Source organism: Plectropomus leopardus, chromosome 16 (assembly GCF_026936395.1).
Source record: "Plectropomus leopardus strain MGB_pleo_1.0 chromosome 16, ASM2693639v1, whole genome shotgun sequence".
In the NCBI taxonomy this organism is placed as follows: Eukaryota; Metazoa; Chordata; class Actinopteri; order Perciformes; family Serranidae; genus Plectropomus; species Plectropomus leopardus.
The window spans coordinates 9186730-9213883 of NC_142191.1; the positions used below are offsets into that span (position 1 = coordinate 9186730).

Sequence of the window (27154 nt, forward strand, 5' to 3'; positions counted from 1 at the left end):
TTTTTCCATAGGATTTTGGATCACTGCAAGATTTTGTTCAGCAAGATTATCTCCCTAAATGAACACCACTTTTAGGATTTTTAAAGCCTAAAAGTGGTGTTTGCTCCATGATACCAAGTAGCTGGCTGCTCGTAAGTTGCTTTTCCAGCTAAAATTTTGAAGCAACCAACTGCAGATACATGTAGAGTAGCTAAGTTGCAGCTAGCAGGGTTACCTTAGGTCAGTGTACAGTTAGCTCATTGACTGTTCCTGCATATCTCTTGGCTAGTAGAGAACATTTTTTACTGTCAATAAAAACTTTGTCCATCATAGTAAGTTAGTGTCAGAGATCACATTCACTGGTGAAGTAATTTTGCAAGCTAGCCAACTGACGTATCCACTCAAATAGTATTTTGCTCGCATTAGCAGACAAGTTAAAGATGCTAGCTAGCTGTAACTAAGCTACGCTGCATGGATCTGGTGTTGGTTGCTTTGTAACATTAGATTAGATAAGTATTTTGTACACTTCAAGATAGAAAATTGACAAGCCAGATCTGCCCTTGAGTTTAGTTTAATAACATGACAATAACCACAAAAGACCGTATTTTCTACACTAGCTAGCTAGCAGTTTGTCCCCATTAGCAAGTAAGCTAACATTAGCCAACATCAGCCACCTATAACTACAAACGCTGTAAAATGTATAGAAACGAAACACTGCTGCTGTAACGTTTGCTGCGTTCCATTCAAAGTCGGAGGTCCGAATTTCCCAGGTCATTTCCGACTTCCAACTTCCAAGCATTCCAGGTGCAAACACCAAACGTTAAGATAAAACATAACGGACAGTGACGAACTGTTGCAAACAATTGCGCCGTCAGCAGGGCCTCCTCCCTGAGCGAAATGGGAAAATCCAGCACAGGGTAACAGATGCTGTTATGCATTTTATTTTACAGCGTTTTTATACATGGCGATATATTTTGACATCAGTTTAAATGCAGAACAAATTTTACCATATGATAGTAGATTAATTATTTAAATAAATGCATTCAAATATAATTCACTTTGCAGCTTAGCTGATTTCTTAGTGGCCTCTGTGGATGTTGCCATTGTTGTGTGATGTCAGACAGCTTAAGTCAGGGTACATGGATGCGCCCCGAGTTCACAGGTAGGAACTCCGACTTTGAGTGGCGTTCTGTTGTACGTTTTCTGGTAGGAGGTTCGAATATCTCAACTTCCGAATTGTCTGGAACGCAGCTTTTGTGTTGTGATGAGTGCAGGTTGGTTGTTATTTGGAGTTATTTTTTTTAGATAGAAATCAGTCCACAGGCAACCAAGGCAGTCAGGGCAAGTCTCAGTTTTAACATTACCTATTGGCAATAAAAAACAATACTGGGAAAAAGTTACATACAGTACCTTTAATATCACAGTAGAAAACTGTACAGTTTTTTAAAAAAAGGCAATAATTGATTTGTAATTGTCCAGCAGCGTGTAACAGGATTCTTTCATTGCATTTTACATAATCTTCTCTTTTTCAGTACCTAACCACAGTAATCCCTTATGAGAAGAAAGCCGGCTCCCCAGCGGTAGAAGACCTCCAGATTCTCACAAAGAGTGAGTGTACTGACTCTCACAAAAACAGACAAACACCAACAGGATCAAAATGACAAAATCAGATGTGGCAGTCTTCGCAACTTGTTTGTTTCTAATTTTGTTTAATGCAATTTCCAATGCATGTTATGATTCAAAATGTGCTGTGCTGATCTCTCCTTGCTAGTCCTCCACGCCATGAGGGACGACAGCGAGAAGGTTCCTGCTCTGCTAACAGACTACATTCTTAAAGGTAAACGCATAGCTGTGTTTGTAACTGCTTCCCCATGTTTGATATCAGTGAGCGGGGTAAAAATCTTAGCAACTGTCTTCATATTAAGTTGATCCATTGCAGTGAAAAAAACAAAAAACAAGAGGAAAAAAAAAGACTTTTTATCTAGACCATAGACTGTACATAAAGATGGGTTCCCTCGTCTCAAAGTCAGTGGGCTTTTTAAGTAGGTTTTTGGTTGGTCTATACTGCAGCGAGCCATGAGGGGGAGATATTTTGGCTTCACTTTGAGGGAGCTGTTACGTCGTTTATCTTTGTCATGCAGTCTATGGTTTAGAGGTCAGAACCAGATGACTTTTGTCCGTGTCTGTCCCACCTGACATTGAGATTTAAAAGATACAAAGTTTACATCTTCATTTTCAGGGAAGCAGACGGTACAATAAAAAAGAAGCCACAAAGAAAAATAGCACTCACCAGAAACATTAATTAAAATGTTTTTTTTGCCACCCTTCACTGTTGACGTGTACCTTCCTTGTCTTTCGTCTGTGCTGCATTGTCCTCTGGGTAGCTCTGGTATGAGAGCAGTGGAAACTGAGGTTTGTGAGGCACTGACACATTAACACAGATTCTTCACCTTCAGCCTTCTCTCCAGAGCCTTGTCAACTCTCTTTCTCTCTCTTCGTAGTTTCACTTTCTTCCCCCGCAAAGCAGCCGCCTTCCCTCACTCACTCTTCGCTGTAGTGCCTCTCGTGCTGTGCGGTGCTTGTAGCTGCACTACACCTACCCTGAAACACATTAATACACTCACTCACTCACATAACTCCCCTTTACTGCGAGCTTGCAGCAGCTGTTCTTGTGTCTGCTTTTCACCTGTTTCTCTTTTCTCATCCCACATTTTTCCCCGTAGTAGTCGCTCTTTCATAGCTCTACTTCATGTCCCACAGTGAAAGCAGCATTTATCATAAAGTGATCTTGTCTCCCGCAGTGCTTTGTCCCACGTAGAGCCAAAGGCGAGCCTCCTGTTTCCAGAACCATCCATTGGACCACCAGAAGATGGATCTGGTAACCTGGAAGAACCCACATTCAAAATCTTCCTTCCTTCATATTTTTCAACACATAGACTTTCTTTCCTTGTGGCATTTCTTTTTTTTTTTTTTTTACACAGCCACTCTTGTTGTTCCTAAGATTTTAACTCTAGATTTAACTCCTCGGTCTGTATAGTTCTTTTCATACATCATGTTTTACCTTTTTAATGCCTGAGTGCTACAACCCTGTATATCCTGACTGCATGATGACTTGTCTATGGATGCCAGTAATCAGTATTAGTCTGAACACCTCACTTCCTGATTGGCTCTTGAACGGAGAAGTGTCAGGTGTGTTTTTAACTCTGCAGGCTTCATGAGCAGGCCTTGTGAGAGAAACACGGTCTGATTTGTAAATGCATTTGCATCTGTGTAGTTCATACCTGACGGGGAAAACAAATCCTGGCACAATCTGTGAATATCAAAGTGCCAGGTTTGTCGTGGTGTTGAGCATAAGTCCTGTTTTTCCTGAATGGAAACCTTCGCTTTAATGGCATTAGTTGAATGATTGCATTTAATGTCTTGGGGTTGAAATCTCTGCTTGCTAAGGATCAAAGAGCGAACCCTTTATTTTCAAAATCCAAAATCAAGATCATCCCGTCTTTGCATGTTGATTTTGGGTGTATGCTCAATTTTGGCAGTTAGTTGAATGTCAAAAATGAAATATTTTGTATACGATTAAGAGAAATTGCACAGCTTGGGGAACTTTTTACTTTTTGAAAAAGGGAAAAAAAGTGAAACGACTAGAGAAAGTAATAGCTGGATGAACAAAGCATATTTTTGGAGATGGAATAGTTTTTAGTGAGATTAGGAACTTGCCAGTAGCCACCTTTTGTGACCACGTTGCAACATCATTTTGTAAATGCTGTCCATTGACCTCTGAGCCCTCAAGTAGTGACCGCCACCCCCAACAACTTTATCATGTCCCCAGGAGTCATCATTACACGAGTCTGAAAATACCTCGTATAACATTTTTGCATTAGTAAAGAATGACAGAACTGGTCGTATCATTAAGATAAATAGCGTAGTTTAAGATTATGTTAGGTTTAATAAATGTGTAGTCAAGCTTCTGTTATAAGTTGTGGGTTTTCTTTACGTGTTAACCCTTTAACCCTGTGGTGTAAATTTTGTGGTAGCACTTTAGTTTGTCAGTGATCTGGTCATGTAGTAGTGGAGTATGCAGTGGATGTACTCAGAGTGCGTCTCACTACATTAGTGTTAGATGAGGCTTAGAAGCTTTAGCTAGTGGTGCCAAAATATGTCTACATGAGGAATTGTTCTCATGCGCCCGTCTTTAAATCTTATTAGTCATCATGAGTATTTTAACAACCTTAAAGGGGTGCTCCACCGATTTCACACATCAGGATCTCATAACACATCATACAGATGACTACTGAGCCTATATTAATAGTAAGGGTGTAAGAAAATATTGTGGCACTTGAATATTGCCATATGTTTTGTGGTACCGCATCAATTCTCAAAAGCACTTTTTTAGTTAAAGAAAAAAACATACAAAGAGTTGCTAAGGTGGTTCATTTTGTGTTGTGTTTGAAGCCCTAACTGCTAGAAAGCAGTGTCGTAATCTGTCCTCAGCCATTTGACTCTTCCACTCCAACATAACAACATATTGATAGAGTTGACACGAGCAACGTGAGTCTATTAATAGGCAGAATAGTAAAAGGTGCAGTTCTAGCCCTTAAACTTAGACTTTAAAAAAGCGCAGTATATTGGATCTTATTCTGATATTTTAACTGGTTACTTGGCGGTCTACAGGTTAATTTTAACACTAGGTAGCTAGCAGTGTATCGAAAGCAAAACTGAAACTCTCATCCCTAGTCTGTATCGTGGTAGTTATTGAACATGATTCGTATTGCATCACCAGATTCTTGAGAATACACAGCCCTTCAAACAGGTGTGTAATGTTGTCTGCAGCTTTGTCAAAGTTGAGGAAATAGTCCTGATGATGTCACTGTGATGTCATCAGGGTCACTTCAGCCGAAATACAAATTTATAACAAAAAACTCATCAAGTTTGAAAGATGCATTGGTTGCTTCAAATAAGATACACTGTTGCGTTGCATAATGGGAAATGTCAGATCCTGTGGTTTTGGGGTTGCTTATTACTAGAGACTAAAAGTCAGAATATCTTAGCCTCTGCCTCACTGATTCTAACCAATATTTTGTTTGTCTCGTTTCTTGCAAGTCTGCCAACATCATGGCAGCGCAATACTAAATCACCGGAGCACCTCTTTGTAACAATGAACCACCTATCGAGCACTGCATGTCTGTTGGTACACTAACGTTCAGATCACCAGCTGCCACAGGTGCACCACACACTGTCGGATCAGGTCTAGTCTAGCTCTCAGGTACGATCATCAGTGTTTTAAAATCTTGTTCTGGAAGGTACTGACATTCCTGAGTCTTTCTATGTTTCTGGTAACTTTTTCTCAGCTAGACTCGCTGCACTTTTCACAAATTTCTCTGAATACCTGGACGAGCCGATGGAGGTAACCATGGCAGCCTCTTGACTAAACCAGGGTAGCATTACCGATGTTGATTATGTTGTGATTTGTTGAAATGCTTAAAGTCTTAGACTCTGCTTAGTAGTAATAGTAGCAGGTGTAGCTAGCACTTGAACGGCACAGTAGCATCGGCTTGGTGTAGCAGTCTAGCGACGAAAGCGTAGATGAAGTTGTAATATCCGAGGACAAACTTTAATGGGAGATGGTGAAACTCACTTGAAAAAGGAATTTACTAACGGTGGAACATTTTAAGCAAGTTGCAAGTTTCTGATGCATGTGGCCAGAAGAACAGGGCATAGGAAGATGACGAGGGGTGTGATAAAGTTAATGGACGTTGGGGAAGATTGCACAAAAGGTTGCTTAAATTTGAGGGGTCTGTTTTAATCTTTTGTAAAGAAGACAAAAGCTTGTAGTGCTATATTTAACTATTTATATGTAACTGTTGTTTCTACTGTTGCCAGCTTTGCAAACATTCACAATCTAGCATGTGCTACATGCACTTTACTGCTGCAAACATTTCTAATAATGATCAATTTGTTTACAGATTAATATCACACTAAAGGGACAAGTGCATGTTGTAACGGAATGCAGAAAAACGTAAAGCATTACATTTAAACTCTTAATAAGATATCAAAAAGGGTTAAACATCTGAAGGCTTATGGCAGTAAAACACACGAGCCATTCAGAGAAAACATCTCTCAACTGATCCTAATCTTACAAAAGCTTAAATAAGAATCAGTTTAGTTTTATAATGGAATGGCAGTCGGCATGGAAGGATCTGGATCTCGTCTCAGGCCAGAACCCCTCATCTGGTCTGTTGTTAGCAGACATATCAGTGTAACTACAATTTAGAGATTTATATTTATACAACAAAACGAGCAACAGAAGAAGAGGCTGCCTTTGTAAATGCCTGAAGAATTTTTGTACATTAAAACCAACTCCTTTTTGTTTTTAATGCAATATAATTCCCCAGTTTGGGGTTTTATGTTTACTGTCTCATGTGGTACTGCAGTATATTAATTTATTATGTAAATGTTCTGTTTTGTAACCATATTATTGACTGTAATGGTACAAGTGTTTGTGCCCACATTGCATTGCAACTCATTTCAAATAAATTAATATGTGAAGACTTTAATGTGGTATTAGCTCTGTGTGTGTGTTTGTATGTGTGTTTGTTTATTTGTTTGTTTGTTTGCTTCCCGTACTCCCTACATAGTGGCAATCCGTTCTTTACCCACAAACTGCCTATGCTGTGCTGTGAAAACCATGTACCTCACAAACGTGACACGCGGGTGACACACTATCAACAACTTGTAAATATTTAAATAATTCACATAACGTTTTGCTTGAATGGTGAGATAAAACTTGTACAGTGAGGATTATGAGGCCTGAAGCTGGTTATGTGAATTATTTTCTGTATTTAATGAAAAATATGAAACGGTAAAGTAACCACCACCTCCTTTTTCATTGCTATTATTGTTTGTTGCTTTGTATGATTCAGTCTTGATTGCTTATGTTTTAATGCGTTGTTCACACTCGACATCTCTGAAAATGAGGGTCTCCCTTAATGATTTCCAGAGTCTTAAATAAAGGTTTGATTGATTGATTGAAGTCTTGGAGAGACGGATGATAATTAAATTGTCTTAAAGATAAAAAAAAAATGTTACAAATATGCTTCTTACAAAATCACAGGATATAAGTAGTCCCTCTGAAGAGACAGAGAAACAAAGCTGTAATAGATAAATACGATCTGCTGCCTTGTCATACAGTGTGTTTGGATTCTGCTGTCTTTTCCTGAATGTGTGCTCTGAGTCTGTTATGAGTTCTCTGCAAAAGCAGGAGCTTCCTTCCCACTCGAATGTATCTTGACCCGTTGTGTTTCAGTGTCAGGACTGTCACATCCTCACTTCCTTTCTCCTCCCAGTTGTCACAGTTACACCAGTGACCTCGTCATGAGTCATGCTTCCTTAGTTTTCATTGTAAGAGAAGAAACTTCCTCTCAGCTTTCTCTGACCTCTTTACAACTCTTTACCAGCTACAGTGGCACGTTAACGAGTCAGGGTTTTATGTGAGTGAGTGGCCTTGCTTGTCAAAATGTTAAATATCCAGAGCTGGTGTCCTGTCGGGTTCAAAGGTCATCATCTGGTTACAGATTGGTGTCGGTAAACATGGTGTGCTCCTTCCTCACTGTGCTGAAACCTTTGACGGTGTCAACAAATTCCTCATCGTCCATAAACTGTAACGGAGAAGGACAGGGCTTGTTAAACAGGAGTCAGGGCCTGATTTCATGTTGCTTTGAAGTGTTTTGGCTTGTTTAAGTAGGAAGTTGTTTCCTCATCTTATCTTGTCCGGGCGTATGGCATCAGAATTGAAGATTTAATAGTCTTCCCTGAGAATCCCGCTCTGTCAGACCATTGTTTAATAACTTTTGATGTTTTGTTGCTCGATTACATGCCACTCAGCAACAGGTACTGTTGTAGATGTCTGTCTGATAGTACAGTAGCTAAATTTAATGAATTAATTCCTTCTGCATTGAACTCATTACCATGTCTCAATGTGACTGAGAACGCTTTTACTAATTTAAGTCACTCTCAAATTGATTGTCTTTTTGATAGTGCTACTGGCTCACTGCGATCAGCTCTCGACTCTGTTGCACCTCTTAAGAAGAAAATAATGAAACAAAGAAAATTAGCCTTAAAGGAACGGCACTAAGCTGGTTTAAATCATACTTATCAGACCGTTCTCAGTTTGTTCATATTAATGATCAACCCTCCGTGCAAACGAAGGTCTGCCTCGGAGTACCACAAGGTTCTGTGCTAAGACCAATACTTTTCACTTTATATATGCTTTCTTTAGGCAACATCATTAGAAATCACTCTATAAATTTCCATTGTTATGCAGATGATATGCAACTGTATCTATCTATGAAGCTAGATGAAACCGACCAGTTATCTAGACAGCAATCATGTCTTAAGGACATAAAAGCCTGGATGAGGCTCAATTTCCTGATGTTAAATTCAGACAAAACTGAAGTTATCGTACTTATGTTGGTGCACAGCTGTTGAAGTGTGTGCAAGACCAGCAGTATTAGAATTAACAGCACACAGTTCATCTCTGTCATGTGACTGTAACAGCATACATTTTTGGGGTCTCTCACCATCCCACTGTCATGCCCTGAAATGTTTGGATCCCATGCTTCATCGTCTCCAGTGAGGGACTTCCCGTCCATCACCTGGCTGACGCTGCGTCTCAGAGCGCTCACACTGAGGATCCCCTGCTCACCCTGCGGTGAGACCTCATCAATAGGCTCACATTTAGTTTCCAGCACTTCCTGGTGGGAGCAGAGAGAGACAGATATTTATCCTGTGCACATGTGCAGCTACATTTATTGTATTTGTTGGGTAGACTGGTTTTTACCTCTATTTTCATGGTGAAGCCCTTGAGTGTCACACTGTTGGAGAAGCCTGTTGTGTCAGGCACAGTGTCAAACTGTAAAGGAGATGGCGAGGCTTGAGATAAAATGTGTAAATTCTGTCTTACTGGCAAACAGAAAACATGGATTGTGTGTTCTTAAAAAGGAAAAAAAGGATTAAGTATTGTTTTTAAAAATAGTTTACAATAGTCAGTTTCACTACAGGCTAGTAAAAGTATAAAAGACATTACAAATTTTGCAGACTTTTATATTTCAATTAACTTAAAAAAAGTCAGATTCTACATTGAATAGCTTTTTAAAAAAATCACTGGCTATCTTGTGGCTCACTTGTGACTAGTTACAGGTTTATAAAGGCTTATTTTTGATGTAGGAAATAGTGAATAGTAAATGCATGTCTCCTCACCAGCACAGAGTTGCTGTGTGGATAAACAGCCAGGGGGCTCCTTTTCTGCATGGGCAGGGCCACCAGCGGTGGTCTCTCTCTGGTGAAGGGGGGTTTGTTCAGGGCCTGGTGCAGGGGTCATAGATGAAAAAGGACAGATACTGACCTCTGCTGTCAGGGTCATACCTGTTCTGGCTGTCACCCTCCACATACAACACAAAATAACTGTCTCTTACCTTATGGAGCATGATGCCTAACACGACGGCCAGCAGCAGCAAAGCGATGGCTGCCATCACTACAATGAACCACAGCTCCCGGACGAGTGGCAGGTCTCCCTGACCTCCCTCTGCACGTTCACCCCCACCTCCAACTTCCCCTCCTCCTCCTGCAGGAGGAGTGAGGCTCCGTGAATCTGGAGGGTAGAACAAGGTTTTGAATCTTAAATTTCTGACCCCAAAATCATCAGAATATAAAGACATTTTTGTGTTATTATTTAAAAATGCTAAATGCAACATCATTTATCTGGATGTTACACTCTTATATCCTACAGAAGAACAATCATTTAAGGGACAGTTCACCCACAAAGTCAAAAATACATATTTTTCCTTTTACCTGCAGTGCTATTTATCAATCTAGACAGTTGGGTGTGAGTTGGCTGTAGAAATGTCTGCCTTCTCTCCAACAGAATTATGGAACTAGATAGCACTCAGCTTGTGGTGCTCAAAGTGCCAACAATTACATTGGAAAAATTCAATAACTGTGTTTATTTCTACAAATCATGACCCGCTTTTTCTAGAAAAGATTAAATTTTATTCAAGATTCAATTTTATTGTCATTTCACTGCATATTTGCAAACACAGAATGAAACAAAATGCCGTTTCTCACCAGCTCAGTGCAGTGCATTTGAGTTCTGTGCAAATTGAGAAGTCAGTAATAAATCTACTAAAAACAACATAAATATATATATAAAAGCAACCTCAATGCAATAAAAACAAACGATATCAAATCCCAAAACAAACAGACTTTTCAGACAAAAAGAAGTGAAAAACAAAACAAGTGTTCTGTATCAGCCCATTGAAGGTTCACCTTGAAAGGTGACTAGCCATCAAGCTACGTCAGGGTGCTTCCGATGGCGCCCCTGCAGAAGGTGGTGAGACGAGGAGTGGGGAGAGCTGCTTTTCTGAGTCTCTGGAGGGGGTGGAGCCGCTGCAGGGCTTTTTTGATGACTGCTGTGGTGTTGGTGGTGAAGGTCAAGGCGTCAGCTAAGTGAACTCCCAGGATCTTCACATTGCTGACCCTCACCACAGCAGCACCATCGATGTTGAGTGGCGTATGATGTTGTTTGTTAGCCTCCAGCCATCTCTTTTGTCTCATCCACATTCAGTGAGAGTGTGTGGGATCTGCACCACGCACCACCTCCATGCTGTACCCAGACTCATCGTTGTCACTGATGAGACCCACCACTGTGGTGTCATCAGCAAATGCTGATGTCTGGCAGTGCAGTTGTGGGTGAGCAGGCTGAACAGCAGGGGGCTCAGGACACAGCTTTGGGGAGAGCCTGTGCTCACTGTGATGGTTCTGGATGTGCAGCTGCCCACCCTGACTGTCTGATGCCGATGTATCAGGAAGTTGAGGACCCAGTTGCAGGTGCCAGTGTCCACCTCCAACGGCCTCAGCTTTTCCACCAGTTGTTTCGGGATGACTGTATTAAATGTTGAGCTGAAGTCTATAAAGAGGATCCTGCCGTAGGTGTTCTTCCTCTCTAGCTGTGACAGAGTGGAGATAGCATCCTCCGTGGATCGGTTGGTTCTATAAGCGAACTGCAGGCGGTCCAGGTTTGCAGGGAGACAGGACTTAATGTGCTGCAACCAGCTGCTCAAAGCATTTCATTAATGCTGGCGTGAGGGCTACAGGGTGGAAGTCATTTATGCAGGCTTGGTTTGGCTTCTTTGGGACAGGAATGATGGTGGCACTATTAAGGCAGGTGGGCACGACTGCCTGGCTGAGCGAGATGTTAAAAATGTCTGTAAAGACATCTTTCAGTTGCACTGACATCTTTCAGTTTCAGTGCACAGATCTTGTTGTAAGCAGTTTTATGTAGGAACTATTTTCTTTTTACCAACTACACCCACCAACCATATAAAGTGAAGTTTTGACAGAAAATATGCAGAAATGTATTTTAATTTGTGCATTTTCATATCAGAACATTATCCTGCTCATCTAAATGTCTATTTGACCTTTTTCTGTCAAAACGCCCCTTTTTTCTAGATATGTATTCAGACTTCCGTTGGGTTTACGTTTGATAGGAATATATCACAAGTCACCACTGAGATAGAAAGACGATTACACACGTGCTCTAGAAGAGATAACACTGTAACTAGAGACATACTTGTTCTATGGCCTAGTTTGTAGCCTGCAGATAAAACTGCACTCCTTAATCAGCCTCTTTTAATCAATTCATTCAGACTACTGCACACTTAGACATGTCAGTTTAGTTTAAGGCCCTAAAGGCAACATGATGCTGTAAAAATGCATATTAGAACATTAATATTTCATGCTTTTCCAACACATCTCAGGAAAGACTAAATTTATACTGTAGTAGGTTTAGGAATTCTTGTTTTTAACCCTTTGAAAATTGAGCTAATTGGCTTGATTTTTTCCAAAAACCTGGAAGAGGGTGACAAGCAATTGATAAGAAATGGCCAAAAGCTTAGTTAGAAATCAGTAAAAAGAGAATTATCTGAAAATAAGCACAAAAAGGAAAAACAAGGAAAAGAAAGAAAATGTCCCCAAGAAAGTGCTTAAAATATATTTTTTTTCTTTTTCTGTAACATAATTTAAATATTTAATAAGAGAATTATAAATAATAATACTTATTTTCTGCAGTTTGCGGGGCATTTCTTACCAACTTGCTCATTATATTTTTTTTCACATTTTTGAGAGACATCAAACAAATTTTCTCTGCTTTCAGAGGTTTAAATACTAGTGAAAGGCGACAGAATGCAGCACAAGAAAACTGATGTTTTTCCAGGCGTTGAGGTACAAGGTACAGGTTAGATGTATTAGTTTAAACATAGATTTAAAAAATAAGATTAAATTATGTTCTTGATTCTGCTACATCTTTAAAGTTAAAGGATGCATTGATTAAAATCACCAGCTACTGTAAAAGTAGTAGTTAAAGGGTTAAACTGATGGTAAGAGAAATTATAAGTCTGAGTTTTGACCCTTGATGAGCTGATGGAAAAAAGTACGTCCATCCAGTGACTCACCAGTACTGTTGTCCGTGGTTCGGCCTGTGTCGGGGTTGCTGGCAGCCCCTCGCTGTGTGATACATCGATCAGAAGGGCAAAGACCTGCCGGGCGTTTAGGATCACACCTGTCGCACCATCAATATTTTACACCTGATACTTTTTTACCTGCTGACTCCTCAGCAGCACACAGACAAAGAAAGACCAAAGAAAAATGTCCCCATTTCTTCTTCCCTGCCCTAAGGCTACTGTTTCCTCGAGAGCATGAAGTAGAAACAAAGTATCAGAGCTAAAAAAGAGCCTCCAACAAGCTGCATGTGTGTTCCTCTGACGCTCCAAAACTCCCATCAACCTTTGCTTTTTTTCAGCGGTACCATGGTAACAGCCAGGTGTCAGGTTTCTATTTACCTGAAGAGGCATCTGATCCTCAGGTGCACTGTTTGTATGTTCTCTCTTATAAGAATACATGCCCTATATGTGTTATGTTCAGCTATTATATAATATAATGTAATGTGAAAATAATATAACAGCACATAAGAAATTCCTAGAGTCAACATATACAGTTGACCAGGGCTGGTTGGCACATTTTTTAATTCTCTTACATCTTTCTCTGGCATAATTTATGTTAGAATATTCTAACCAGTTACAAATTAAATGTTATGGTCTCAGCTATATATAAACATTTTTTTAGTGTACACAAATATTCTCTAGAATTAAATGAATTTTTAAACTCATATTGTGTATTGGTACCTATTGGCCCTGTCATGGGGTTGGCTTCTTTTGGACAGGAATGATTGTGGTACTTCTGAGGCAGGTGGGCACGACTGCCTGGCTGAGAGAAATGTTAAAAAAGATATCTTGACTTGCATGTTGTTCGGTCCTGCAGCTTTGTGTGGGTCAGTGTTAGCAAAGGCCTTTTTCACCCCCTCTGTAGACATTTGGAGTACCTGGTCACTGGATTGTGGTGGTGGTGGGGGGGTTTGGCAGGCTGGCACAGGCACCAGCCATATAGCTGGGATGCCAAAAGCGCAGCGCATAGCAACAGAGGAGCCTCACAGATCAAGTCACAGTATAAAACCCAAGACATGACTGAAAGTTGACATCTTTGGTGGGCAACGCCGGACCCTCAGGAGGGGTTTTGCCCAACCAGATGAACAGTTTATCTTTGTTATTGTTTGTATTTTGTGTTTTTCAAAGAATGTCTTTGGCACTGAGAGTGGCCAGAGTGGTGAACAACCCCCAGACCAACAGCAGGGGGTGCTCAACCTCCTGAACGGCCTTCACACCACTTGATGAGTCTGAAGGAGCTCTGCAATCCATTGCATATCAGCAGTTGCGTATATGGGTACATGAAGAAATGGACAGAAGTCTTGTGGCAGCCCAGAAAGTGGGATAATAGATCTGTAATGTTGATCTGTGAAAGTGTTGAACAGGTGTGCCGTGCGTGCGTGATTGTAGTTGTCTGTGTGGTTTTGTGTGCAGTGTGAACAGATTTCTGATGAGATTCCCATTTTAAACATTTTATGCCCAGTGAGGTGAGTTCTGTGAAGGATCTTGTATTGTATTAGTTGTAAATTAACATTTTTTCTCATGAATTTTTCGTGAATCTGGGTCCAGAAGTTGGCATCGGGAGCAATGGAGAGATCTGTTACCCATTTATCTGAAGGATTGGGTAGAATTTTGTCAGTGTGGGATAATATTTTGTATATTCTCGATAAGAGTTTTTTGGAGGAGACAATGATTATTAATGCTGAGGTTGATGGAGGGGGGTTTAGATTAAAAGGTAAAGTTTTAAGTTTTGTTTGATTGGATGATTTAACTTGCAGATATTATAGGAACTGTTTGCGACTAATGCCAAAGCTCTGGGCCAGGAATGATAGTAGCTTATTGTTGTGGAAGATATGTCTGAGATGGGTGATGCCTCTTTGGCTCCATGTGTACAGTGGTTTTCTGTTGCTAAGAAAGTCTGGGTTGTGCCAAATTTGGCTGAAATAAGATGATGCCAGAGTGGAGATAGTGATTGTGGAAACAGGAGCCCCCTTTATAACTTACAAAAGCCCTTTTTAAAATATAATATGAGCTTTAACTCGTTTTAAATATAAGATGACCTCATTGCTCAAATAATAAAATACAGAAACATGGTGTTCCTTGCAATGTGCTGTATTACCACATGATGGTGCTAAGCAGCAGCTGCTGTGTGTCCAGTATAATGAGCACAAACTCAATATGCAAGTACAGCTGCAGTGGCTCTTATCCTCAGTCCCAGCTGTTAATGCAGTCTGCACACATGCATGCAAAAATACATCAACTAAACACTCCTCTTGTCTTCCTGCTCAGGACAAAACAGGACATTTGAGCTGAAAGCCCCAATGAACAAAGAAGTCACTTTTCTCCTCTTTGTCCCCAGGTGACCTCTAACTGTACATGTACTGTTGTCCATCTGCTGTGGGGGCATGATTGAGAATGACAGGCAAGAGGTATGGCAGCAGATTTAGTAACAGTTTGTCAGGGTGCTCATGGTAGAGCCGCAGGACGGCATAAAACTTTTAAACGTGTGAGCAACTCAGAGGTGGAGTCCTTGGATGATTTGTGGTCTTGTTTTCTTCTTCTCCCTCAAAATCTCTAAATTAAACATGATTCTCCATGGTGTACTGGACAGTGTAGCCTCCCAGACATTATACTCACATATGATGGATTTCTGACTTAACGTTAAAGTACCCCTCCATTTAAAAAAAGAAAAAGTTTTTTCCTCCCTGTCACTTCATTTGGATGTTTGACTTTCACTGTCCAAAATAATTTAGTGCTGAGTTTACCACCAGCGGACTGTTTTGACATTGTCACTTTGTCTGTGCTCACCTTAAATTGGAGTTTATGACGTGTTTTTATGAGCAGGATTTGTGACATCACAACCAGTCTGAGAGCTAGTTGTGGTTTAATAAGCAAAGAAGCAGATTTTTTATTTTTTTTGATTGAATATTTACCTATTCATAAATTTTATTTTTTATGTGGGAAAAGAAGAGGATGCAATTTTAAGAACTTTTAACTATTAATTGAATTATTTGTGAAAAAAAAAAACATTTTAGATTATTTTTTGAAGAAGAGTATTTATATAACGGTATTACTACTACTAATGATGATGATGACATTATTTATTTATTTATTTTTGTTATTTTTTACATTAATATAAACTAGAAGTCTATAATACTATATCAGAGTTATCAGTTGCTTTGAATAAAGTACCATAAAATATTACAAAAAAAGAAACATCATACACATGCAATAAAAGAAACCTAAAACAAAGTTTTAAAGAATGAAATTAAAAATTGAAGAAAAAATGTCTTAAAATATTTCTGGAGAGGATTTCTATATTTGAAAAGCTCAATGTGAAATGAGAAGTTTCTCAGATTGCTGATCAAGTGAAGGTATGTTCACTCTATCAGCAGCAACAGTGTCATTAATGAAAAGTTCTAAACTCCATAAGAAAGAAAATTACTTTTGGACGTTTTTTTGTTGATAGAATGACACAATTGCATTATTTGCAGGTATCATCTTAAAAATGTGAACTAAGCATGGGCATTTCAGGACTGTTCTTTGTGGTGAAACTCAAGACGGTCTGATGTCTGAAACCAAAGCTGCTGCATTATTCCACCAAAACAAAGTAATTATTTAACACTTTTTTTAAAAATCTGTAGCCGTCAGTCCCCAGCTCCAGACATCACCACCATGTATAAAAGGGGGGGGGGGGCCCACATTAACTAACTGCTCATTTGATTTATTTTAACAGAAGAGCTCTCCTCAGTCTAATACCCTAATCAGCATTCATACCTTGCCGTGATGATTCGGGACAATGCTTTTTTATTGAGGAAGTGATCTCACCCTTGAGTGCCAGAATCAGCCTTTTTTTACAGCCCATCTCCTCAGGGCCTCATCCATCACCAAGGTGTCTGGGCGACACGGCTGCTAGACACATACTAACTCATTTAAGGAGAGGGACATACGGGGATATATCACTCAAGATCACTAACTCATTTACCGACGGCTGATGTGGTGAAACATCTCCAGCCTATTCCAAATCCCTTGGTACACTCTGTGAGTTTTAACCACAGGAAAATAAGGAGATTATTTAGCTTTTGCTGACAGATGGGGGAGGGGGGGATGCATTGCCTTGGATTTTGATTTCAATCTATTCTTTTCAATCTATTTTGCATGCATTGGGCCTCATGCAGCAATGCCAGTATAGCATGTCATTATTTTGGATGACATGCTATACTATTACTTTTTTTACACTATTTTTTGATGACATGCCACAGTATGAACATGAACATGCTAACATGGTACAGTGACTATATGACTATTTTTGTACTCTTTAGGATGAAATACTGTACTATTTTTTACTGTATTTTTGAACAACATATTATACATGACTTTTTTGCACTGTTTTGGATGACAGGCTATACTATGACTTTTTACGATATTTTGAACGACATGCTAAACCATGACTGTTTTGTGCAATTTTGAAGACAAGGCTATACAATGAGCTGATTTGGATGACATGTCATACAGTGTATTTTTGTTCTGTTTTGAATGACATGCCATAGTATGACTTTTTTGTGCTATTTCGAACGACACAATATACAATGCTATGACGTGTCTCAGCATGCTATTTTATGCAGTTTCAGTTGTTTTTGGGACATGTCATTTTTTGACATTTTTGCCATACTATAGCCTTGCTTTTTGGGTTATTTTTTCGACGTGCTATATTATGTTGTTTTTAGCCGTTTTTGCAACTTTCTATGCCATGTCGTGTTTTGGCACGCAATTTCACATGGTCTTAGGCAGTTTTTAGCTGTTTTTGGGACATGTCATTTTTTGACATTTTTGCCAAACTATAGCCTTGCTTTTTGGGTCTTTTTTTCGACATGTGATATAATGTTGTTTTTAGCCGTTTTTGCAACTTTCTATGCTATGGCGTGTTTCTGCACGCTATTTGATGATGTTTTAAGCAGTTTTCAGCTGTTTTTGGGTCATGTCATTTTTGACATTTTTGCCAAACTATAGCCTTGCTTTTTGGGTCTTTTTTTCGACATGTGATATAATGTTGTTTTTAGCCGTTTTTGCAACTTTCTATGCTATAGCGTGTCAAGTCACGCTATTTAATGAGGTTTTAAGCAGTTTTCAGCTCTTTTTGGGACATGTCATTTTTTTACATTTTTGCCATACTATAGCCTTGCTTTTTGGGTCATTTTGTCAACATGCTATATCGTGTTGTTTTTAGCCGTTTTTGCAACTTTCTATGCCATGGCGTGTCTCGGCACGCTATTTAACAAGGTCTTAAGCAGTTTTCAGCTCTTTTTGGGACATGTCATTTTTTGACATTTTTGCCATACTATAGCCTTGCTTTTTGGGTCATTTTGTCGACATGCCATATTATATTGTTTTTAGCTGTTTTTGCAACTTTCTATTCTATGGCATTGCTTGGCACGCTATTTAAAGAGGTTTTAAGCACTTTTCAGCTGTTTTTGGGACATGTCATTTTTTGACATTTTTGCCATACTATAGCCTTGCTTTTTGGGTCATTTTTTAGACGTGCTATATTATGTTGTTTTTAGCCGTTTTTGCAACTTTCTATGCCATGGCGTGTTTCGGCACGCAATTTCACAAGGTCTTAGGCAGTTTTCAGCTGTTTTGGGACATGTCATTTTTTGACATTTTTACCATGCTATAGCCTTGCTTTTTGGGTCATTTTTTCAACATGCCATATTATGTTGCTTTTAGATGTTTTTGCAACTTTCTATGCTATGGCGTGTTTCTGCATGCTATTTGATGATGTTTTAATCAGTTTTCAGCTGTTTTTGGGACATGTCTTTTTTGTCATTTTTTCCATACTATAGCCTTGCTTTCTGGGTCATTTTGTCAACATGCCATATTAGGTTGTTTTTAACCGATTTTGCAACTTTCTATGCCATGGCATGTCTCGGCACGCTATTTAACAAGGTTTTAAGCAGTTTTCAGCTCTTTTTGGGACATGTCATTTTTTGACATTTTTGCCATACTATAGCCTTGCTTTTTGGGTCATTTTTTCAACATGCCATATTATGTTGCTTTTAGATCTTTTTGCAACTTTCTATGCTATGGCGTGTTTCTGCACGCTATTTGATGAGGTTTTAAGCAGTTTTCAGCTGTTTTTGGGACATGTCATTTTTTGACATTTTTGCCATACTATAGCCTTGCTTTTTGGGTCATTTTTTAGACGTGCTATATTATGTTGTTTTTAGCCGTTTTTGCAACTTTCTATGCCATGGCGTGTTTCGGCACGCTATTTAAAGAGGTTTTAAGCAGTTTTCAGCTCTTTTTGGGACATGTCATTTTTTCACATTTTTGCCATACTATAGCCTTGCTTTTTGGGTCATTTTGTCGACATGCCATATTATATTGTTTTTAGCTGTTTTTGCAACTTTCTATTCTATGGCATTGCTTGGCACGCTATTTAAAGAGGTTTTAAGCAGTTTTCAGCTGTTTTTGGGACATGTCATTTTTTGACATTTTTGCCATACTATAGCCTTGCTTTTTGGGTCATTTTTTTAACATGCCATATCGTGTTGTTTTTAGCCGTTTTTGCAACTTTCTATGCTATGGCGTGTCTCGGCACGCTATTTAAAGAAGTTTTAAGCACTTTTCAGCTGTTTTTTGGACATGTCATTTTTTCACATTTTTGCCATACTATAGCCTTGCTTTTTGGGTCATTTTGTCAACATGCCATATTATGTTGTTTTTAACCGATTTTGCAACTCTCTATGCCATGGCGTGTCTCGGCACGCTATTTAACAAGGTTTTAAGCAGTTTTCAGCTCTTTTTGGGACATGTCATTTTTTGACATTTTTGCCATACTATAGCCTTGCTTTTTGGGTCATTTTTTAGACGTGCTATATTATGTTGTTTTTAGCCGTTTTTGCAACTTTCTATGCCATGGCGTGTTTCGGCACGCTATTTAAAGAGGTTTTAAGCAGTTTTCAGCTCTTTTTGGGACATGTCATTTTTTCACATTTTTGCCATACTATAGCCTTGCTTTTTGGGTCATTTTGTCAACATGCCATATTATGTTGTTTTTAACCGATTTTGCAACTTTCTATGCCATGGCGTGTCTCGGCACGCTATTTAAAGAGGTTTTAAGCAGTTTTCAGCTCTTTTTGGGACATGTCATTTTTTCACATTTTTGCCATACTATAGCCTTGCTTTTTGGGTCATTTTGTCGACATGCCATATTATATTGTTTTTAGCTGTTTTTGCAACTTTCTATTCTATGGCGTGTTTCGGCCCGCAATTTCACGAGGTCTTAGGCAGTTTTCAGCTGTTTTTGGGACATGTCATTTTTTCACATTTTTGCCATACTATAGCCTTGCTTTTTGGGTCATTTTGTCAACATGCCATATTATGTTGTTTTTAACCGATTTTGCAACTCTCTATGCCATGGCGTGTCTCGGCACGCTATTTAACAAGGTTTTAAGCAGTTTTCAGCTCTTTTTGGGACATGTCATTTTTTGCCATTTTTGCCATACTATAGCCTTGCTTTTTGGGTCATTTTTTAGACGTGCTATATTATGTTGTTTTTAGCCGTTTTTGCAACTTTCTATGCCATGGCGTGTTTCTGCACGCTATTTAAGGAGGTTTTAAGCAGTTTTCAGCTCTTTTGGGACATGTCATTTTTTCACATTTTGCCATACTATAGCCTTGCTTTTTGGGTCATTTTGTCAACATGCCATATTATGTTGTTTTTAACCGATTTTGCAACTTTCTATGCCATGGCGTGTCTCGGCACGCTATTTAAAGAGGTTTTAAGCAGTTTTCAGCTGTTTTTGGGACATGTCATTTTTTGCCATTTTTGCCATACTATAGCCTTGCTTTTTGGGTCATTTTTCCAACATGCCATATCGTGTTGTTGTTAGCCGTTTTTGCAACTTTCTATGCTATGGCATGTTTCTGCACGCTATTTGATGAGGTTTTAATCAGTTTTCAGCTGTTTTTGGGACATGTCATTTTTTGACATTTTTGCCATACTATAGCCTTGCTTTTTGGGTCATTTTGTCAACATGCTATATCGTGTTGTTTTTAGCCGTTTTTGCAACTTTCTATGCCATGGCGTGTTTCGGCACGCAATTTCACAAGGTCTTAGGCAGTTTTCAGCTGTTTTTGGGACATGTCATTTTTTGACATTTTTGCCATACTATAGCCTTGCTTTTTGGGTCATTTTTTCAACATGCCATATTATGTTGCTTTTAGATCTTTTTGCAACTTTCTATGCTATGGCGTGTTTCTGCACGCTATTTGATGAGGTTTTAAGCAGTTTTCAGCTGTTTGTGGGACATGTCATTTTTTCACATTTTTGCCATACTATAGCCTTGCTTTTTGGATCATTTTTCCAACATGCCATATCGTGTTGTTGTTAGCTGTTTTTGCAACTTTCTATGCTATGGCGTGTTTCGGCACGCAATTTCACGAGGTCTTAGGCAGTTTTCAGCTGTTTTTGGGACATGTCATTTTTTCACATTTTTGCCATACTATAGCCTTGCTTTTTGGGTCATTTTGTCAACATGCCATATTATGTTGTTTTTAACCGATTTTGCAACTCTCTATGCCATGGCGTGTCTCGGCACGCTATTTAACAAGGTTTTAAGCAGTTTTCAGCTCTTTTTGGGACATGTCATTTTTGACATTTTTGCCATACTATAGCCTTGCTTTTGGGTCATTTTTTAGACGTGCTATATTATGTTGTTTTTAGCCGTTTTTGCAACTTTCTATGCCATGGCGTGTTTCGGCACGCTATTTAAAGAGGTTTTAAGCAGTTTTCAGCTCTTTTTGGGACATGTCATTTTTTCACATTTTTGCCATACTATAGCCTTGCTTTTTGGGTCATTTTGTCAACATGCCATATTATGTTGTTTTTAACCGATTTTGCAACTTTCTATGCCATGGCGTGTCTCGGCACGCTATTTAAAGAGGTTTTAAGCAGTTTTCAGCTGTTTTTGGGACATGTCATTTTTTGCCATTTTTGCCATACTATAGCCTTGCTTTTTGGGTCATTTTTCCAACATGCCATATCGTGTTGTTGTTAGCCGTTTTTGCAACTTTCTATGCTATGGCATGTTTCTGCACGCTATTTGATGAGGTTTTAATCAGTTTTCAGCTGTTTTTGGGACATGTCATTTTTTGACATTTTTGCCATACTATAGCCTTGCTTTTTGGGTCATTTTGTCAACATGCTATATCGTGTTGTTTTTAGCCGTTTTTGCAACTTTCTATGCCATGGCGTGTTTCTGCACGCTATTTCATGAGGTCTTAGGCAGTTTTCAGCTGTTTTTGGGACATGTCATTTTTTGACATTTTTGCCATACTATAGCCTTGCTTTTTGGGTCATTTTTTCAACATGCCATATTATGTTGCTTTTAGATCTTTTTGCAACTTTCTATGCTATGGCGTGTTTCTGCACGCTATTTGATGAGGTTTTAAGCAGTTTTCAGCTGTTTGTGGGACATGTCATTTTTTGACATTTTTGCCATACTATAGCCTTGCTTTTTGGATCATTTTTCCAACATGCCATATCGTGTTGTTGTTAGCTGTTTTTGCAACTTTCTATGCTATGGTGTGTTTCGGCACGCAATTTCACGAGGTCTTAGGCAGTTTTCAGCTGTTTTTGGGACATGTCATTTTTCACATTTTGCCATACTATAGCCTTGCTTTTTGGGTCATTTTGTCAACATGCCATATTATGTTGTTTTTAACCGATTTTGCAACTCTCTATGCCATGGCGTGTCTCGGCACGCTATTTAACAAGGTTTTAAGCAGTTTTCAGCTCTTTTTGGGACATGTCATTTTTTGACATTTTTGCCATACTATAGCCTTGCTTTTTGGGTCATTTTGTCGACATGCCATATTATATTGTTTTTAGCTGTTTTTACAAATTTCTATTCTATGGCATTGCTTGGCATGCTATTTAAAGAGGTTTTAAGCAGTTTTCAGCTGTTTTTGGGACATGTCATTTTTTGACATTTTTGCCATACTATAGCCTTGCTTTTTGGGTCATTTTTTCAACATGCCATATTATGTTGCTTTTAGATGTTTTTGCAACTTTCTATGCTATGGCGTGTTTCTGCACGCTATTTAAAGAGGTTTTAAGCAGTTTTCAGCTCTTTTTGGGTCATGTCATTTTTGACATTTTTGCCATACTATAGCCTTGCTTTTTTGTGTCATTTTGACAACATGCCATATTATGTTGTTTTTAACCGATTTTGCAACTTTCTATGCCATGGCGTGTCTCGGCACGCTATTTAAAGAGGTTTTAAGCAGTTTTCAGCTGTTTTTGGGACATGTCATTTTTTGACATTTTTGCCATACTATAGCCTTGCTTTTTGGGTCATTTTTCCAACATGCCATATCGTGTTGTTGTTAGCCGTTTTTACAACTTTCTATGCTATGGCTTTTCTTGGCACGTTATTTAAAGAGGTTTTAAGCAGTTTTCAGCTGTTTTTGGGACATGACATTTTCGTGGCATTTTTGCCATACTATAGCCTTGCTTTTTTGGGTCATTTTTCCCAACATGCCATATTATGTTGTTTTTAACCGATTTTGCAACTTTCTATGCTATGGCGTGTTTCTGCACGCTATTTGATGAGGTTTTAAGCAGTTTTCAGCTGTTTGTGGGACATGTCATTTTTTCACATTTTTGCCATACTATAGCCTTGCTTTTTGGATCATTTTTCCAACATGCCATATCGTGTTGTTGTTAGCTGTTTTTGCAACTTTCTATGCTATGGCGTGTTTCGGCACGCAATTTCACGAGGTCTTAGGCAGTTTTCAGCTGTTTTTGGGACATGTCATTTTTTCACATTTTTGCCATACTATAGCCTTGCTTTTTGGGTCATTTTGTCAACATGCCATATTATGTTGTTTTTAACCGATTTTGCAACTCTCTATGCCATGGCGTGTCTCGGCACGCTATTTAACAAGGTTTTAAGCAGTTTTCAGCTCTTTTTGGGACATGTCATTTTTTGACATTTTTGCCATACTATAGCCTTGCTTTTTGGGTCATTTTTTAGACGTGCTATATTATGTTGTTTTTAGCCGTTTTTGCAACTTTCTATGCCATGGCGTGTTTCGGCACGCTATTTAAAGAGGTTTTAAGCAGTTTTCAGCTCTTTTTGGGACATGTCATTTTTTCACATTTTTGCCATACTATAGCCTTGCTTTTTGGGTCATTTTGTCAACATGCCATATTATGTTGTTTTTAACCGATTTTGCAACTTTCTATGCCATGGCGTGTCTCGGCACGCTATTTAAAGAGGTTTTAAGCAGTTTTCAGCTGTTTTTGGGACATGTCATTTTTTGCCATTTTTGCCATACTATAGCCTTGCTTTTTGGGTCATTTTTCCAACATGCCATATCGTGTTGTTGTTAGCCGTTTTTGCAACTTTCTATGCTATGGCATGTTTCTGCACGCTATTTGATGAGGTTTTAATCAGTTTTCAGCTGTTTTTGGGACATGTCATTTTTTGACATTTTTGCCATACTATAGCCTTGCTTTTTGGGTCATTTTGTCAACATGCTATATCGTGTTGTTTTTAGCCGTTTTTGCAACTTTCTATGCCATGGCGTGTTTCGGCACGCAATTTCACAAGGTCTTAGGCAGTTTTCAGCTGTTTTTGGGACATGTCATTTTTTGACATTTTTGCCATACTATAGCCTTGCTTTTTGGGTCATTTTTTCAACATGCCATATTATGTTGCTTTTAGATCTTTTTGCAACTTTCTATGCTATGGCGTGTTTCTGCACGCTATTTGATGAGGTTTTAAGCAGTTTTCAGCTGTTTGTGGGACATGTCATTTTTTGACATTTTTGCCATACTATAGCCTTGCTTTTTGGATCATTTTTCCAACATGCCATATCGTGTTGTTGTTAGCTGTTTTTGCAACTTTCTATGCTATGGCGTGTTTCGGCACGCAATTTCACGAGGTCTTAGGCAGTTTTCAGCTGTTTTTGGGACATGTCATTTTTTCACATTTTTGCCATACTATAGCCTTGCTTTTTGGGTCATTTTGTCAACATGCCATATTATGTTGTTTTTAACCGATTTTGCAACTCTCTATGCCATGGCGTGTCTCGGCACGCTATTTAACAAGGTTTTAAGCAGTTTTCAGCTCTTTTTGGGACATGTCATTTTTTGACATTTTTGCCATACTATAGCCTTGCTTTTTGGGTCATTTTGTCGACATGCCATATTATATTGTTTTTAGCTGTTTTTACAAATTTCTATTCTATGGCATTGCTTGGCATGCTATTTAAAGAGGTTTTAAGCAGTTTTCAGCTGTTTTTGGGACATGTCATTTTTTGACATTTTTGCCATACTATAGCCTTGCTTTTTGGGTCATTTTTTCAACATGCCATATTATGTTGCTTTTAGATGTTTTTGCAACTTTCTATGCTATGGCGTGTTTCTGCACGCTATTTAAAGAGGTTTTAAGCAGTTTTCAGCTCTTTTTGGGTCATGTCATTTTTGACATTTTTGCCATACTATAGCCTTGCTTTTTTGTGTCATTTTGACAACATGCCATATTATGTTGTTTTTAACCGATTTTGCAACTTTCTATGCCATGGCGTGTCTCGGCACGCTATTTAAAGAGGTTTTAAGCAGTTTTCAGCTGTTTTTGGGACATGTCATTTTTTGACATTTTTGCCATACTATAGCCTTGCTTTTTGGGTCATTTTTCCAACATGCCATATCGTGTTGTTGTTAGCCGTTTTTACAACTTTCTATGCTATGGCGTGTCTCGGCACGCTATTTAAAGAGGTTTTAAGCAGTTTTCAGCTGTTTTTGGGACATGTCATTTTTTGACATTTTTGCCATACTATAGCCTTGCTTTTTGGGTCATTTTTCCAACATGCCATATCGTGTTGTTGTTAGCCGTTTTTGCAACTTTCTATGCTATGGCGTGTTTCGGCACGCAATTTCACGAGGTCTTAGGCAGTTTTCAGCTGTTTTTGGGACATGTCATTTTTTCACATTTTTGCCATACTATAGCCTTGCTTTTTGGGTCATTTTGTCAACATGCCATATTATGTTGTTTTTAACCGATTTTGCAACTCTCTATGCCATGGCGTGTCTCGGCACGCTATTTAACAAGGTTTTAAGCAGTTTTCAGCTGTTTTTGGGACATGTCATTTTTTGACATTTTTGCCATACTATAGCCTTGCTTTTTGGGTCATTTTGTCGACATGCCATATTATATTGTTTTTAGCCGTTTTTGCAACTTTCTATGCTATGGCGTGTCTCGGCACGCTATTTAAAGAGGTTTTAAGCACTTTTCAGCTGTTTTTGGGACATGTCATTCTTTCACATTTTTGCCATACTATAGCCTTGCTTTTTGGGTCATTTTGTCGACATGCCATATTATATTGTTTTTAGCTGTTTTTGCAATTTTCTATTCTATGGCATTGCTTGGCACGCTATTTAAAGAGGTTTTAAGCAGTTTTCAGCTGTTTTTGGGACATGTCATTTTTTGACATTTTTGCCATACTATAGCCTTGCTTTTTGGGTCATTTTTCCAACATGCCATATCGTGTTGTTGTTAGCCGTTTTTGCAACTTTCTATGCTATGGCATGTTTCTGCACGCTATTTGATGAGGTTTTAATCAGTTTTAAGCTGTTTTTGGGACATGTCATTTTTTGACATTTTTGCCATACTATAGCCTTGCTTTTTGGGTCATTTTTTCAACATGCCATATCGTGTTGTTTTTAGCCGTTTTTGCAAGTTTCTATGCTATGGCGTGTCTCGGTACGCTATTTAAAGAGGTTTTAAGCACTTTTCAGCTGTTTTTGGGACATGTCATTTTTTGACATTTTTGCCATACTATAGCCTTGCTTTTTGGGTCATTTTTTCAACATGCCATATGATGTTGTTTTTAGCCGTTTTTGCAACTTTCTATGCTATGGCGTGTTTCGGCACGCAATTTCACAAGGTCTTAGGCAGTTTTCAGCTGTTTTTGGGACATGTCATTTTTTGACATTTTTGCCATACTATAGCCTTGCTTTTTGGGTCATTTTTTCGACGTGCCATATTATGTTGTTTTTAGCGGTTGTTGAAACTTTCTATGCTATGGCGTGTTTCTGCATGCTATTTGATGATGTTTTAATCAGTTTTCAGCTGTTTTTGGGACATGTCTTTTTTGACATTTTTGCCATACTATAGCCTTGCTTTCTGGGTCATTTTGTCAACATGCCATATTAGGTTGTTTTTAACCGATTTTGCAACTTTCTATGCCATGGCATGTCTCGGCACGCTATTTAACAAGGTTTTAAGCAGTTTTCAGCTCTTTTTGGGACATGTCATTTTTTGACATTTTTGCCATACTATAGCCTTGCTTTTTGGGTCATTTTTTCAACATGCCATATTATGTTGCTTTTAGATCTTTTTGCAACTTTCTATGCTATGGCGTGTTTCTGCACGCTATTTGATGAGGTTTTAAGCAGTTTTCAGCTGTTTTTGGGACATGTCATTTTTTGACATTTTTGCCATACTATAGCCTTGCTTTTTGGGTCATTTTTTAGACGTGCTATATTATGTTGTTTTTAGCCGTTTTTGCAACTTTCTATGCCATGGCGTGTTTCGGCACGCTATTTAAAGAGGTTTTAAGCAGTTTTCAGC

General features: G+C 38.7%; 2 protein-coding genes across 5 annotated transcripts in view; one reads left to right on the forward strand and one right to left on the reverse strand.

The window, feature by feature from the left end:
- fez2b (fasciculation and elongation protein zeta 2b) overlaps positions 1–27154 on the forward strand; it is a 62127-nt gene that overhangs the window by 13737 nt on the left and 21236 nt on the right. For 2 of the 4 annotated variants that reach the window (XM_042503135.2, XM_042503138.2), the window contains 3 exons: positions 1512–1587; positions 1751–1816; positions 2781–6533. The exons of 1 other annotated variant lie outside the window; for it this stretch is intronic. In XM_042503135.2, coding sequence (XP_042359069.2) covers positions 1512–1587; positions 1751–1816; positions 2781–2797 — 159 coding nt within the window. In that variant the 3' untranslated portion in view covers positions 2798–6533. Of the gene's footprint in view, positions 1–1511; positions 1588–1750; positions 1817–2363; positions 2392–2780; positions 6534–27154 lie in introns of those variants that run through there. One more of the 4 variants, XM_042503137.2, reaches the window with a different exon arrangement.
- Positions 6793–10587, reverse strand: LOC148186821 (usherin). The gene is made up of 6 exons (XM_088089740.1): positions 10328–10587; positions 9450–9660; positions 9235–9339; positions 8816–8887; positions 8556–8729; positions 6793–7634 (listed from the first exon to the last, which is right to left on the reverse strand). The coding sequence occupies exons 1-6, from the start codon at positions 10585–10587 to the stop codon at positions 7545–7547; spliced, it is 912 nt and encodes a 303-aa protein (XP_087945866.1). The 3' UTR covers positions 6793–7544.

Bases quoted from the DNA above. Each gene is read 5' to 3' on its own strand.
- LOC148186821 (XM_088089740.1), bottom strand. From the start codon at position 10,587: ATGAGACAAAAGAGATGGCTGGAGGCTAACAAACAACATCATACGCCA. The intron at 9,340-9,449 runs GTAAGAGACAGT...CCCCTGCACCAG, and splicing joins TAGGCATCATGCTCCATAAG to GCCCTGAACAAACCCCCCTT. The intron at 7,635-8,555 runs GTGAGAGACCCC...TCTCCGTTACAG, and splicing joins CAGGGCATGACAGTGGGATG to TTTATGGACGATGAGGAATT.